Consider the following 15,494-nt stretch of genomic DNA (forward strand, 5'->3'; position numbering starts at 1 on the left):
AGCATTTCTGCAGTTGAGCTGCAAAGCAAAGCTTTCCAGTCACTTCACAAGGTTTTTGTCACTCCATCTCCTTTAGTTTAGCCACTGTAAGGAGCTATTTTAATTTGTTGCTCTGACTCAGAAATATGCAACATCACATTTGCAGCATTGAGTGGCATGAAACTGCATTCAAACACCTTGAAAATATGTAATAAAAGATGGCAAAAATGTATCCTGGAAATATATTGTTTCCTCTAATGGTCTTTTTGAATGACAGGGACAATTTATAGCTTTTTTCCTCTGTGCAATGGCCAACAAACTGAAAGGGAGTGAGGAGTTGCTGCCCCAAGAGAGCCAGAGGTAGCCCCACAGGAGTCCCCCATGCATGTGTGCTGTGTCCCGCAGCCTGCAGAGGATCTCCACCTTGCACAGGTCTGCAGCTCGGCACACCCCAATCTGGATTTTACCCTCCGCAATCCTGGGTAAAGCACTGAGTCTCCCTCTGCACCACTTTTTCACCCGTAAAGTGGAGGTACTATTAACTTACCTCCGTGAGCTGTCAGAAGGCTTAATTTCTTAAGAAGCGCAAAGCCCCTGGGTAGCCTCAGAGGGAAAGCAAGCAGCCGAGAAATGTCAGGCATTACCTCGAGGCTTCCTCCAGCGGCTGTGATGGTGCTGGCCGGGGAGCCTGTCCCTCTCCCGCTGGGCAGCTCTCACTGCCCGGCCAGCAGCTGTGGGAACCTGGAGCTTGGCCCCAGCTCCTCCCAAATTCGGGGGTCTGCAAGAGGCAGGAGACCCATCCCTCAGCAGGACCAGGGACCACCAGGTTGCTGCTGCTGCGAGATGCAGGAGACACTGACAGGTACAGGGCAGCCGGACAGTCCTCCCCGTCCCCTGTCCCTTCCCGGCAGCAAGGGCCCTGCTTGGAGAGAAAGCGAGGAGGGGAAACATCAGGAAGATGTGGCCAGTCTCCTGTCAACAGATGCTTTTCCAGTGCCCTCTTCTGGAAGACATTTTTGGCCCACGCAACTGCTTCGTGTAAGGTAGTTTGAGACTGGCGGTGACTTGCGAGGAGCTGCAGGAGCATCTCCCAGCTCTTCAGACCCAGGATCTGCTCTTCTCCTGTCACCCGTGGACCTGTGCAGCTCCTCACGTCCTTCAGAGCAGTCAGGGCACTAGCCAGAAAATGGGCAGCGAAGGATGTGACTCCTTGCTCTCGCCTGACGTGCCTGAAGGCTGTCCCTGGCTGTCTGGCATGGTGACCCAAGTCCAGTCCCCTTCCCTCCCCGTACTGGGAGACCTCCCACAAACCTCGTGCTCCTCACAGCCAGTCCTTGCCACCAGCAGCTCTCAAGGAGCCTCCAGAGACAAAAACTCTGAGGGGGACAAAATATTTCAGTAATCCCATCCTTTTGAGGAGCTGATATAACATCGCTATTAATCACCCGCAAACAGCTAACGAATGCGTCAGTTCCTCAGATAATTGCACCCTGTGGTTGTTCTTGCTGCCTCTTTCCCTCGGAGCAGTCCAGCCTTCCCTCTCCAGGCGCAAGCACGGCTCCGTCTTGTCTCACATCCATATCTGAGTGGCACCTTCGCGCCGGCAGCTGCCCTCCTGCCCCAGCTGAGGTCGGTTGACCCAGACCCCGGTGGGGATGGAGCTGCAGGCTCTCCTTCAGCCCCAGCCAGAGGGTAGAAGGCGAAGGGGGAACAACGGCCAGCACTGGCGACGCGGTCGAGCGCTGGGGTCGGGTGATGGCCACTGTCCCCATCCCGGCCTCAGTCCCTGCTTTTCTGCCAGCTCAGCGAGTAGCTGGGCTCCTGCGGTGGTGGCACAGCCCTTCGCTTCCCTCTCCGGCAGCTTTTCCAACACCTAAGTTGCATCTGCTGCCCACAGAGTCAAATCTAGAGGCTTGCGAGCCCTGTTCTTTGCCCCGTTAACTGGCAGAGGAGGTCGTGTGAACCTCCTCTGTTTTTTTGATGAGTTAGCTCAGCACAGGCAACCCTCGTGCAGTGACAGGAATAGCTGTCGAGGGAAGGTAGTGCCCTGGGGAGCAGCTGATGTGGATGCTATGCACTGGGACAGTTTTCCCCACTGCCAGCTTGCCGTTATTTAGAAAACCTTCTCCAACTCGTGCCTGTGTGTGTGGCCACATACACACACACAAAATATATTTTTAAATCTTTTAGGGGCTTTTGTTCCTTCTTTCATTTAATTATTTTAACCAAAGCCAGCTCTGTCCCCAGACATTTCTTTTGGCTGTGGCCCAACTCGCCTTTTGTTTCTTATCTGCTTGATCTTGGTGTTTTCCTTTATTTTACTCCTTCAAGGGATTCTTTTGCAGCCCCAGCCTTAGCCCCCAACCCAGCTCCGACAGCTGGGGCTGGGGCGGGGGGACAAGGACATCCCATTGATCCGCTTCTGCCTGAAATATGGTGGGTTTTCCAGCTGGGCTCGGTGGGAGAGGTGGGAGGACGGGACCTCTGAGGCCGGTGGGCACAGCCTTTTCGGTACCTCCACGAGAGGATCCCGCAGCCCACAGCAGCCGGCGTTTCCCATCACCTTTCCCCACGCAGGGCCGAGGGTTTTCCCCACGGTGTGGTGCCCACCCGCCAGCTCCGCAGAAGGGCAGGGGCCAGCCAAATGTCTCTGTCTTCAGAAAGCCATTAGCTTTTAGTTAAAATAGCCACCGGTGATTTGGAGGTGGGGAGCAGGAGCACCCTGAGCTCTGACCTGCAGTGTGGGCTGCAGAAAAGTTTCCTGCCTTCCTTCCAAATGCCCCAGAGCTGGCAGGGTGTAAAAATCCCCTTTTTGGCATGGCAAGGGCAGCCCCATCCTTCAGAGCTCCCACGTACAGCGACAGGACAGGGACTCAGTCCCCACGGGGTTGCGTCCACCATGCGGTAAGACTTGAACTTTTTAAAGAGAGGGGCTGAAAGCACCTGTCCCGGCGAGGGCAGAAAGCGCAGTCGTTCAGGGCTAAAACAGAAACGGGTTAAGAGAAGCGTGCAATTTATACCTGCTTACGACTTCCACCAAAGCTCATTTTTTAAACAAGCCAGCACGCGGGGAGACAAAATAACCTTACAGCGGAAACAGGCATCAGCGTCAAAGCAGAAGCAAAGGAAAAAACGACGGTCAGTGTTATGGGAAGTGCTTTGGACACCAACCTCGGCGGGCAGGGACGGAGGCAGGGGCAGCACCGCTGCCGGCAGCAGCCAGTGCCGGCGCAAACCGGACGGCTTTGCGGGGGACAAACGCTTCCAGAGTGTCGCCCCGCTGACACCACGGGTATGACGCTCCGGGTCCCCTGGCCCAGCGTTTCCTTCCTCCGCCATCTGCCAAAAGCATCGCTCGCAGCCGGACTCCCCCGGCCTCCCGCAGCCGCCTTCCCACGTTACGCAGGCCGCGCAGGGGTGCCGTCGCGGGGGCCGGGGCGGCGAGGCCCCTGCACCTGCCGGCAGCCGGCAGGGCTGGCATCGCCCTCATCACCCTGCGGGCCCCCGCACCGTGCGGGCCCCACGGGGGAAGGAAGGGGACCCGGGCGCCGCGGCGGAGCCCCGCTGCAGAGACCCGACGCGCTCAGCGCACGGCAGGGGCCGGGGCGGGCGGGGCGGGGGGGGGGCGTGGCGCGCCCGGCGCGTGTTCGCCGCCGACGTCACAATAGCGGCTGGCCGGAGTCGTTACCCGGTCCCAGCCGATCGGGGCTGGTTTGAGCTGGTGCGTTGCCGTAGCGACGCCGGCTGCCCTATATATAGGAGCGCCGCGGCGGTGGCGAAGCTTTGTCAGCCGCGGCGCCGCGCTCGCTCCGCCGGCCCCGCTCCTCCTCAGGCGGCAGCAGGGCGCCTCCCGCCCAGCTCCCCGCACCGCGCCCGGCTCGCAGGAGGCGGCGGAGGAGGAGGAAGCGGCTCGGAGCGAGGGGACCGGCCGCCGCCGAGGCCTGACGGCAGCTCCCGCCGCCGCCGCCTGAGGCGAGGTGAGGCGAGGCGAGGCGGGGTGCGCCGCGCCGGGCCGGGCCGCGGCGGGGAGCGGAGCGGAGCGGAAGGGGCCGGGGCGGGCGGCGGGGCAGGCGCGCGCGGCGGCGGAAGCCGGCCGGCGCGGAGCCACGTGTCTCCGGGGCCGCTGCCAAAGCGGCCCGGGCTGGGCGCCGGCTCCTGCCGCCGGGCACGGGGGGGGCCTCCCTCCGCGCCCGGGGAATCCCCCGCCCCGGCGGGGCGAGGGCCGGGTGGGGAGAACGGCAGGCTCCGGGCGGCGGCTTGCCCGGGGAGGTGTTGGCGGCGCGTCCCGGGAGCGGGGGAGGGGACGGCTCCGCCGTGGCCGCCGGGCTCTTTCCGGGGTGGGGAGAGGCAGGTGCGCGGCGGGAACATGGCTCGGGGCGCCCCTGCCCGCCCTTACGCTTACGCAAGGCGGCCTGGCGCGGAGCGGCTTCCCTGCCCCGAGGCGGGAGCCGCTCGGTTCCGCGGAGCGCCCGTCCCCCCGGGGGTCTCGGCGGTGGGGGGGGGGGGGGGGGGGCAAGCTGCAAGGCGAAGGGGGCTTTAATAAAGGCGTCTGCCAGGGCAAACCGAAATGCCTCCTCGGGAGGCCTCGGCATCGGGGGCTGGAGCGTTGGGTGCCCCGCGGCCGGGTCGGGCAGCCCGGCCCGAGCCGAGCCAGGTAGCCGACTCGAGTAAGGGACCACCCGGGCTTCCAGGCAGGAGGACCCTCCGCCAGAGTAGGGCGGCTAGCCGTTCCCTTCCCGGTAGCGGTCAGCCGCGATCTGCTAGCTCCAGGACTCCAGGGTCAGGAGCGCCTCGGGCGCCCTTTCTAGACGCAGCTTTGGTATTTGAGTACAGAGCCTGCAGGTATGACTCAGCTGTGTCTAAATACAGCTCCCGAATAAGGGAATGTTCTGGAGAAGAGCTTCTAAACGAGCAGAAATTGCCTTTCTTCTGGGAAGCTGCAGACGCTTTGCACACAGTCCAAGTAGAAATATACACTCGGAGGCTACAATTTGCATCTACGTGATCATGTTCTGCCTATATTCTTTGTAATTACTCTGTAGTTAAAATTGTGCAATGAGGTGGAGATGGAAAGCTTGCAAGAACTTCTTAACAAAGTCTGCTGTGACCAGCAAAAGTAATTCCCCTTTTACAGGTTAATAGGAAGAGTGCTTTTCATACAGGTCTGTGCAGAGGGGAGGATAAACTAAATTCTTCCGGATGGTGTTCACTTAACCACAGCTAGAATTCACTGAATCGCTTTCTGCAAAGCTGCAGCATCTCGTTGAAATTGTCCTACCGTAAGATGCTGCTTCTCTTCAGTAACAGACAGCTTCCTGAGAAGTGTTTAATTTGCTGTTTCTTAAGGTCCTTTCAAAGAGGCTTTTAAGAGGACACTTTAATCCAGCTTCTGGGAGAATTAACGCTGCATGTGAATGAGAGCAGGGGGAGAATGAGGCTCGGTGGATTGTTGGCTTTTATTTCATTAGAGTTAAAGCTTAATCTAGTTTGAATCTCAAATCTGGTTTGTCTCTGGTAAGTGAGAATCGATCAAAAAGATGCAAAGTGGTTCTTGACACTGGCAGTTCAGGTGCCGTATGTTTCTGAAGGCTGAAATGAAGTTGTATAAGCACTGACTTTTCAAAGTCCTTCAGTAGATAAAGTTTAATGGACTTTAGTATACACAGTGTATGGAACCAATGATTCTGTTGGTCTTAGAACCTTGTTAATCTGTAACGGCTGTAAAATACATGTTCTTTTTCATATGTTATTATAAACAGCCTTTTTGAAAATAGAGGGAACAGCGATGTAAGTAAAGATTAGTGAATAATTTAGCATTTGTATAATCTTCGGTCCAAATCTGTATGACTAGATTGAGTGTAAAAAGTGCCGAGAGAAGCAGAAGGCTAGACCTGGTTACATGAAACCATATCTTCCCTGTGAGTCACTTGCAATGCTGAGGTCTTTAAAAGGTAGCACACACTTCTGCTTGAGTTAACAGCTTAATGGAGACTGTCATTCTTTATTTGGACTACCCAGTAAAAGGATGACCCATACGCTTTGCCATGGACTTCATAGGTCTTGGATGGCAGAGGAATGTGCTTTTGCCTTTTAGTTCTGGTTCTCAAGGGACTTCCTACTTGGCTGGTAGATTCCTGTTAACAATGAAGATTTGTTATGGAATACTGTAAAATCCTGCTATAAGGTGTTAATTGGGATCACTGTTAAGACTTTGCAGACCACAGTTAGGAACCACTCTTAGTGTGTATCTGCCACTCCTGACAGCTGAGGTTTTCTTTTCATGTAGCCTGGGGGTGATGGGTAGAACGGGGAAGTTCTAACCACCAACAGAGCAACTTGAAGGAAAGCCCTGATCTCATGGCTGGTTTATGCATAGTCTGAACTGCAGTGAGAATCCAGATATTCAACTGGCTCTGACCTAGTGAGAGTTGTTACTACTCAGAAGTCAGTAACATCTGCAGATTCTGTCTGTAGTAACATGTAAACCCTTTTTCCCAGAAACTGGCGAGCTACAATAGTGCTTAAGAGTTTTTACAAAAAAAAAACCCAACAGTGGTAACTATGTTGACACTGCCATAATATTAACAGTTCCAATGTGGAGGTGAAGGAAGACAGTGTAAACTTGCAGGGACGTATATAAATAGTCAGATATTATTAGTCTGAGGTGGTGTTGTTTTTTTTCTTTGAATAGGTTTAGTACATCATACAGTTGCTGAACAGAGGAGAACTTGCCTTCAAGCTAGCAAGATTTTGTGGAGTGCCTCCTTGGTTCTGATTAAATCTGATCTGTCATCTCTGTAAGTTCCTAATCTATGCTGCTATTGGTGATCACTGTAGGAATCGTATAATTGTAAATTATATGACCACAATGTAGTGGTCATATAGTGGCTATATGAATTTAAGTGAAGTAGTTGAATGTAAACTGTATGAATTTAAATGAAGTAATGAATGTTATTTTTGCATCAACAGTTTGTACTTAAATCCTTTCACATAAAGCTGAAATCTTGGAAATCATGAGCAGCTTCAGCAATGAAGAATTTGAATTCACCTTCCTTGACGAAGGCTTTACTGCCAAGGATATCCTTGACCAAAAAATAAATGAAGTGTCATCTTCTGTAAGTATGGTAGGAAAATGACTGCATTTCGTGATGCTACAAATTTATAAAATAATGGAACAAGTTGGCTTTGCAGATTTTCTGCAAGGCAGGCTCCTGCTCAGATGCTGACCTCTAGGCTTATCCTGTTATCTATTGTTTGTAACTTTAAGATGTGTATTTGCTCTAGGATGATAAAGATGCCTTCTATGTTGCTGACCTCGGGGATATTGTAAAGAAGCACATGCGATGGCATAAAGCCCTTCCTCGGGTAACCCCCTTCTATGCCGTAAAATGTAACGACAGCAAAGCTGTAGTGAAGACACTTGCTGTTCTTGGTGCAGGATTTGATTGCGCCAGTAAGGTAAGATCTTGATGACTGTGTTCTGATCTGTGATGTTAGTGTATGTTCAGCTTTACAAGATGTGTTCATATAAAATTAAGCATAACCAAGTGCTGTAACTTCTGTTGTACTGATTAGTCTGATCACCCATCTAGAAATCTTTCACAAGTGTAATCTGTTCTTTCTTCAGACGGAAATACAGCTGGTACAGAGCATTGGTGTACCTCCTGAGCGAATAATATATGCAAATCCCTGCAAACAAGTATCTCAAATCAAACATGCTGCCAGCAGTGGTGTGCAGATGATGACATTTGATAGTGAAGTAGAACTAATGAAAGTTGCAAGGGCTCATCCAAAAGCCAAGTAAGTTATGCTAATTGTTCTATAATTCTTTCTTGGGTTCCCAAGTTATGGAAACATCTGCTGTTATCTGAAACTTGTTCTTCATTAGTGAAGATGGGCTGCAAAATTATGAGAAAATAAACCTATTTTTAGCCAGTGAAGTCTAATCCTGTATAGCTTACTGGCACTAGCACGTTAGGAAGAGACAGACAGGAAAGCTGTCGTGGTTTAACCCCAGCCAGCAACTTGGCACCATGCAGCTGCTCACTTGCTTCCCCCCACCCAGTGGGATGGGGGAGAGAATCGGAAGGAAAAAGGTAAAACTTGTGGGTTGAGATAAGAATAGTTTAATAGAACAGAAAGGAAGAAACTAATAATGATAATAATAAAATTACAATAATAATAAAAGGATTGGAATATGCAAAACAAGTGATGCACAATGCAATTGCTCACCACTTGCTAGCCGATGCCCAGTTAGTTCCTGAGCAGCGATCCCCCTCAGACCAACTCCTCCCCCCAGTTTATATACTGGGCATGATGTCACATGGTAGGGAATAATACCCCTTTGGCCAGTTTGGGTCAGCTGGCCCTGGCTGTGTCCCCTCCCAACTTCTTGTGCCCCTCCAGCCTTCTTGCTGGCTGGGCATGAGAAGCTGAAAAATCCTTGACTCAGTATAAACACTACTTAGTAACAACTGAAAACGTCAGTGTGTTATCAACGTTCTTCTCACACTGAATCCAAAACATAACACTATACCAGCTACTGGAAGGAAAATTAACTCTATCCCAGCCGAAACCAGGACAAACGCTTCTGTGTTTAAGCTCAGTCTCATTCTAAGGATATATGTGCCTGATAATGATGTCTTTTATACTGGAACTTAAACCCTCATTTTTTCCTATTTCTAGGTTAGTCTTGCGCATTACAACTGATGACTCCAAAGCAGTTTGTCGTCTGAGTGTTAAATTTGGAGCTACGCTTAAGACTAGCAGGCTTCTTCTGGAGCGTGCAAAAGAACTTGACCTTGCCATCATTGGAGTTAGGTGAGTTGATAACATCAAAATACAGTCATATTAAATAAGATTTCTTTAAATGGTCTGACTGACAATAGAGATGCCTTTGCGTATGGTGACTTGAGTTTTGTATGAACTTCTTGACTAGTTTGCCAAATAGCAACCGATATTTTGTATCTCTTTGTAGTTTCCATGTTGGAAGTGGATGTACAGACCCAGAGACCTTTGTTCAAGCCATTTCTGATGCCCGCTGTGTGTTTGATATGGGAGTAAGTCTAGTTCTACTTTCTCTGGAACTACTGCTCAACTGTTGTGGCAAAACTGAATCAAATGTAAAACCGTTACAGGGTTTAAAGCTAGCTAAGTTGCTAATTTCATGTTGTTGGAATTTTTGAGGTCACCAGGGCTTACTTTGACCAGTTCTGCAAAACTCACCTATGATGTGCTAAAAACAGCAGCTCAAACTCAAGTGACTATTACTTGAACATGATGAATTAGCTCTGTTCCAAGTGTTAATGAAATTACTTTATATTGCTTTTTAAGCTAAAATGATAAACTAAGTACTGCTTTCTTAACAGTGTTGCCCTTAATCTCATTTTAGGCTGAACTTGGCTTCAGTATGTATCTGCTTGATATTGGTGGTGGCTTCCCTGGCTCTGAAGATGTCAAGCTTAAATTTGAAGAGGTATAGCTTTGCTAAGAACTTCTTAGGTTGTGGAGTCTTCTTGAATGTTGATCTGGAGTAAACAAAATCTTGCTTTTATATTGGTATGCAGACACACTTGTAAGAACTTGTCTGCTTGGTCAGAAATTTAGTTTAGAGAAAAAGAGGGGAATTAATCTGAAAACTGAAGATCAGATGAACTCCTTAGATACATAGCTAAATGACTGCATAAACATGCAGAGATATCAAACTTGTAAAGCAAATTTTAATTGTAGGCTTGATTCTTACTGGCATAGATTTCTCCAGTTGATGCTGTACTTCAGACTATCTGGATTGACGATGCTCCCAAATGGGGTGAAAAAGTAGTTCTGAACCCATACGGCCCTGCTGGGTGGCATGAGCATTGATGTAGCAAACTAGCTCAGTGTCTGATCTGGTTTAGAGCCAGCTTTTGGATCGTTTTTTAATTGATCAGTTCTCCAGGCTCTGTTCTGCTTTTGCACAGAAATATTTCTGCTTTCAGAAGATAAACATTCTCTGGGTGTTAATAGGACTTCCACTTAGAGCAGTGTTGTCAGAGCACCTGCCAGTCTAAAGCTGCATTAAACAATGTTATATATTTACACAAGGAGACAGCAAGTAAGCTACATAAAGTGAGTTTTCTGCTAATAATGTGGGCTAATGTTGCCTCACTTATAATGCCTCTTAATGAAGGCTGGCTTCTCCTAGTGTAGTATTGACTTACATGAAGCATCAAGAGCAAATGTTGCTGTCATTGGGCTCCATGGTATAATGCAGTCATGCTGCAGTTGGGGGCAGCTTAATAATCACTGATAACTTCAGAACTTGGAAATAACTCTGTTCATGAAGGCAACTGAATTTCGAAGGTGGTTACAAAGCATTCTGTGTTCTCAAGATACTGTGAGATGACTTCTTTAGGATGCAGTAAGCTGGAGAATATTGCATGATCAGCAGAACTGCAAGTGAACTAGGAATTAAAGTTGAAGCATGGGGACTTGCAGGGCCTTAATGCTGGCTTAATGAGTCTAGTAGGGGAGAATTCCTTTAAACTCAAACATGAACTGTTTGATCACTTAAAAATTTAAGCTGCAGGTGATGTCTGCTTTTGTTGCTTTCTGCAAACTTAATCCCAAACAAAAGTTTGAATAGGAAAATAAAGCAGAGGCAATGAATAGAGATTACAATATGAAAATAGTTATTACACACTTGATCAGTGTATCACTGTGAGCATGAAAGTCTGACTCCATCTCAGACTTCTGAAATAGCACCTGAGTAACTGCTGAAGTACTAATATTGGCAACTGATTCTTCCCTAGATCACGAGTGTAATCAACCCAGCACTGGATAAATACTTTCCTTTGGATTCTGGAATAAATATTATTGCAGAGCCGGGAAGATACTATGTTGCATCAGCATTCACGCTGGCAGTCAACATCATTGCGAAAAAAATCGTATTAAAGGAGCAAACAGGTTCTGATGGTATGTAAATCTAGACCTAATCTTATATCTAGCCAACTGTGTTTCTTTCCAAGCATTCTCTTACTGGTTTCTCAACTTCTTCCAGATGAAGATGATGCAAATGACAAAACTCTTATGTACTATGTGAATGATGGAGTCTATGGATCATTCAACTGCATCTTGTATGATCACGCACATGTTAAACCAGTTCTGCAAAAGGTATGCTCATTCAGAAGTATCACATACTAGTCATGTATAATGGAGAATGGAGAATCCATGTCACAGCAGTCACTTCTCAGTTCACTGCTCCCTTCATGTCGCCAGAATTTGGCATTTGGCTTAGGAAGCATGCAGTGGAATTAATTCAAAGCCAAGGGTGGAGAAGGACATGCAAGCAGCAGCTATTCTTCCTCTTCCTTGTGAGGTGGAATGTTATACTAATTACGATATTACTTCTGGAAGCTGTTTTGATTGTCTAATTATACTCAACTCTCTTCTTTAGCGGCCTAAACCAGATGACAGCTGCTATTCCTGCAGCATATGGGGACCAACATGTGATGGCCTAGATCGTATTGTTGAGCGTTTTAATATGCCAGAGTTGCAAGTTGGTGACTGGATCCTGTTTGAAAACATGGGTGCCTATACTGTTGCAGCAGCTTCTACTTTCAATGGATTCCAGAGGCCAACAATACACTATGTGATATCAAGACCAGCATGGTTAGTAATTAAGTATCTTGATCCATCAGTTCTTTTGATACAGATGACTATAGTGAAGAGCTCATGTCAGTTGGCTGCCCCTTAACAAACAGGGCCCATAGTCTTGGTGCCATTGCTCTTGGAAAACCTCCTTGTGGTGTGGAAGAAGGCAGTGCCTCTGAAGGTTTTTGTGTGTGCTTAGAACAATCCTAACGCTACCAGTTAGTCTTTTCTCTGGTGTACTCTCTTTCGGGAGAGGTGCTTTTAGAAGGATAACGTTAGGAGTCTTCACTAAGCTAGGCTTCTGGCTGGTGTTTTTCACTCTTGCACAACATATAGAATCATTACAGATTCTTTACAGTTAGCTACTGTGACCAGTAATTAGACCAGTCAATCACAGTTCTAACAGTGTGCTGTCTTCTAAGTTGATGGCTTGCTGAATCCTGATTGCAGGAGACAGGAACACTCAACAGTGCTGCTTCACAATATGATCTCTCTGTCTGAGGGCTGTTCCCTGGTTTAGGTTGAGCTCTGGCTCATTGCTCAGTGCAGAGTGCCAGATCTCCATGGCAAGTTATTAAACAGGTAAGCAAAGAAAGCAGGACTACCTCTTGAGTATGAGGATACCATAAAGCTGCACCTTAAACAGTATTTTAAAGTAACCTAGATACTCTTCTGTGCAAGGCAGGTTAACAGATTGCATCTTCTATAAAAGTGGGATTTCCTGTAAGAAGAAGTCCTTACCTCTGTATTGAAGCCTGCTTACTAAACTGGCAGAGAGCATTTGGGCAGCAGTATTACCCTAAAGCATGATTAACTTTGCTATTGGGTTGCTTTCAAACTTCCAGAAAAAGGTTAAGTTCAGGGGAATTCCTGCCATAAAAGTAAGAGGAAGCTCCCTCCATCCTTTTACTAGCCTTGCCTCTATAAGCAAGGCTTGTATTGTTTCTTTTAGTGAAACCTTCTGTCAATTGAAGCATTCCTCAAACCAAATGAAGCTTTTAGATTTCCCATAAGACTCCAAACTTGTGTCTAATTGAACTAAAAATGGCTCTGCAGAAGAATAATTAGCTTTTTCACTATAGCATTGGGTTTCTGTGAAAATGTAATACTTGGTCTGAGGCATACTGAGCTTAATTATGCAGACATAACCATCATCCAAGGTTACAGCCCTTTCAGCCCTACATGACCCCCTGCACTTTCTGTTTTGGCAGGAGAATTCTGTGATATACAAGCTGGCCCTTCACTGAGGGGGATGTATCAATGAAGTTATGGTGCAGATCTTTCTAGCATAGGCAAAACTTCTTGGAATGTAATCTACATATATAAAGGTGTATGACTAAATTTGTGGCTAGATAACTGAAGATAAGGGGCAAGATGACTACATGTCTAAGTAGAAGCTAGTAGTATATGGGGAGCCATGTAGTAGCACAACTTGTTGCCTTGCATATAGTAAAAGATAACCCAAGTCCCAAAACTCGGTCAGCTGAAGTTCTTCTGAGCTTGTCTTTCAGTACAACTCCAGTCTGAGTATGGTAGGAGTTACGTGGTTCTCGCTGGTCAGCAAATTTACATTCCTAGTCTGTCATCCATACTTTTACTTGATTGAAGTTAGCCAGGAATGTGAAGGTATGAGATAAGGGATAGTCAGTGATGTAGGTATGAAATCTGAACTAATGACTACTAAATCATTAAATCCTTGTAGTGTGTGGTATACAGATGTAGCTACAGATGTATACATGCACCTTTGTAGATCTAGATCCTACCCAGAAATCGTGAAACCAGCTTGGTATTGGCACTTGCCCTAAAGCCTTGCCAGCTACAAGTGACCTGCATTGATTCTGCTTTGGTTTTTTTTTTTTTCTCTGGTGATACTGTCTAGATTGCAGATGAGTAAAGAGTTGATTTCATGCTCCTCAGCAGTAAAAAAAATACTTTGCTTAGCAGCTTCTTGGCACATTGTAGTGAAATACTCTTTTGACTGTTGCTTTTTTTTCTTTCTAGGCAACTAATGCAGCAGATTAAGGAGCAAGGGTTCCTAGCTGAAGTGGAGGAGCAAGATGTTGCTAGTCTGCCACTCTCTTGTGCTTGGGAAAGCGGAATTGAATATCCAGCAACTTGTGCTTCAGCTAGTATTAATGTATAGGTAATATTTAGTAATTAAATGCAAGGTTAGTCATTGAATTTAGGGCATTTGGGGGACCATTAACTTAATTCTTGTTAGAATTTTTAAGTGGTTTTTTTTAAAGTTTAGGTTTGGTATAAATGCAACAAAAATGACTAGGAGATGGGTCACAATTATCTGTGTTCCTATGGAAACTATTTGAATATTGTTTTATATGGATTTTTATTCACTTTTCATGTATGCTACTAAAGACTGACCCTCAACTGTCAAACAAGTATTTGTAGCTTGTGTATGGCAGAACGGGCTAAGGTTAGTGTTTTGTGACCTACCTGTTTTAAAATAAAGTATATTGAAATAACTGGTCTGGTCTTTGTTTAATCTGTAGAGAATTAAGCAGTCATGGATTGCTCTTATAGCATATATGAAGGCAGAGCAGGTGCTGCAAGCACAGAGCTTATTAATAAATAACACAATTGCCATCCTCCTCCCCTACCTTTGCCCTCCCAACTTACTGAAGTAGTGTCTTTTTTAAGATGTTGATAGTCCAGCTTTTTCTAATCACAAGTTAACTACTGTGCAAATTCTCATGGAATCACATTTGCCTTTCACTATTGAACATGGGCTTAACACAGTTTCATAGTGCATGTTCAATGTGGTGCCATTTTTATTCATGTTGGTCTATAACTGCTGTGGCCAGGACTGATGGCTATTTAAACATATCTAGTCATTAATGAGAGAAAACAACACAGGCTCCATGGCTGCCACTGACAAGCTGTTTGTTATGTATGTGACAATTAAAATATGTTATGGGAAAACTTAAGAAGCTGAAACTCTGTGGCTAACTAGTAGGTGGCAACTACTCTCTTACCCTTGTTGCTTAGGGCTTTAGTATAAAATGGATGATAAGAGATGGGACTTCACATCCTTTGCATGCAATACAATTAGAAGCTCTTATTTAATGTCATGAAAATACATGCTACCTTGTTAAACTTCTGACTTTGGATTAAATGTGATAGATGACACCAAGTAGTAAATAGTAGGAGCTAATACAGGCTGTGTTGATAAAATTAGCGAGTCTGCTTACTGGAGTACAGCATTCTGATTTCTATTTAACCTGATGCTAGGCTGCTGCCACTTGTTGCACTAAAATTGCCAAATGTTTCTGACAAACTGATCAGGCCCAGATCTGGATCTGTTCTGTTTGCCAGAAGGTCCTGGACTGCAGGCATCCCTTAGCAAATGCCTGATGTGTAAAGAGGAAAACCTTAATGTATTGAATAAGTATGTAAAGCTTAAGCTAACTTAGACTAAGTGTTAAGTTTTAAAGGTTCATCCAAGGGTAGCACTGCTGATAAAATAGTGGCCCTAGCAAGATGAGAAATAAAGCTGTTTTCTTACAAGCAGCTGTGAAAGACAATGTTTAACTTCTGTGCTTTCAGCTGAGACTACACACTTCACTAACTGAACTAGTAGGGTAAACAGAAGCAATGGTACCTCATTCCTGATTCTCTTGAAGCATCCCCAGCAGCTTTTTTTAAAATTACTTTAATTGCTTCACTCCTGCCTTTAAACTTGCGATTGAAATAGTGCTTGCCTTTATTCTCACGCATACAGTAGCCAGCTGTTTGGCTACTGAACCACACTGGTGCAAACTGCAGTACATACATGTAGTGGAGTGATAGCCTTAATCTCAGGGAAACTCCCTGCAGCCAAACCAGGGTGTTTTTCAGCTTCTCCAAATTCATGTGGAAACTTAAATGAT

At 46.7% G+C, this 15,494-nt stretch overlaps 1 protein-coding gene across 3 annotated transcripts; it reads left to right on the plus strand.

The window, feature by feature from the left end:
- Nucleotides 1-3,681: 3,681 nt before the first annotated feature.
- Nucleotides 3,682-14,090, plus strand: ODC1 (ornithine decarboxylase 1). 3 transcript variants are annotated; one of them, XM_052809647.1, is made up of 11 exons: nt 3,682-3,956; nt 6,949-7,094; nt 7,264-7,437; nt 7,607-7,779; nt 8,665-8,799; nt 8,957-9,038; nt 9,371-9,454; nt 10,770-10,932; nt 11,018-11,130; nt 11,414-11,628; nt 13,612-14,090. In XM_052809647.1, exons 2-11 carry the CDS (start codon nt 6,993-6,995, stop codon nt 13,751-13,753), a joined length of 1,383 nt encoding a protein of 460 aa, XP_052665607.1. In that variant the 5' UTR covers nt 3,682-3,956; nt 6,949-6,992; the 3' UTR covers nt 13,754-14,090. The 3 variants fall into 3 exon arrangements, with proteins under 3 accessions (XP_052665607.1, XP_052665606.1, XP_052665608.1); XM_052809646.1 differs by lacking the exon at nt 3,682-3,956 and adding an exon at nt 6,671-6,776; XM_052809648.1 differs by lacking the exon at nt 3,682-3,956 and adding an exon at nt 6,727-6,784 and having other exon boundaries at nt 6,956-7,094.
- Nucleotides 14,091-15,494: the final 1,404 nt, after the last annotated feature.

Source organism: Harpia harpyja, chromosome 15, assembly GCF_026419915.1.
Source record: "Harpia harpyja isolate bHarHar1 chromosome 15, bHarHar1 primary haplotype, whole genome shotgun sequence".
Lineage (NCBI taxonomy): Eukaryota > Metazoa > Chordata > Aves > Accipitriformes > Accipitridae > Harpia > Harpia harpyja.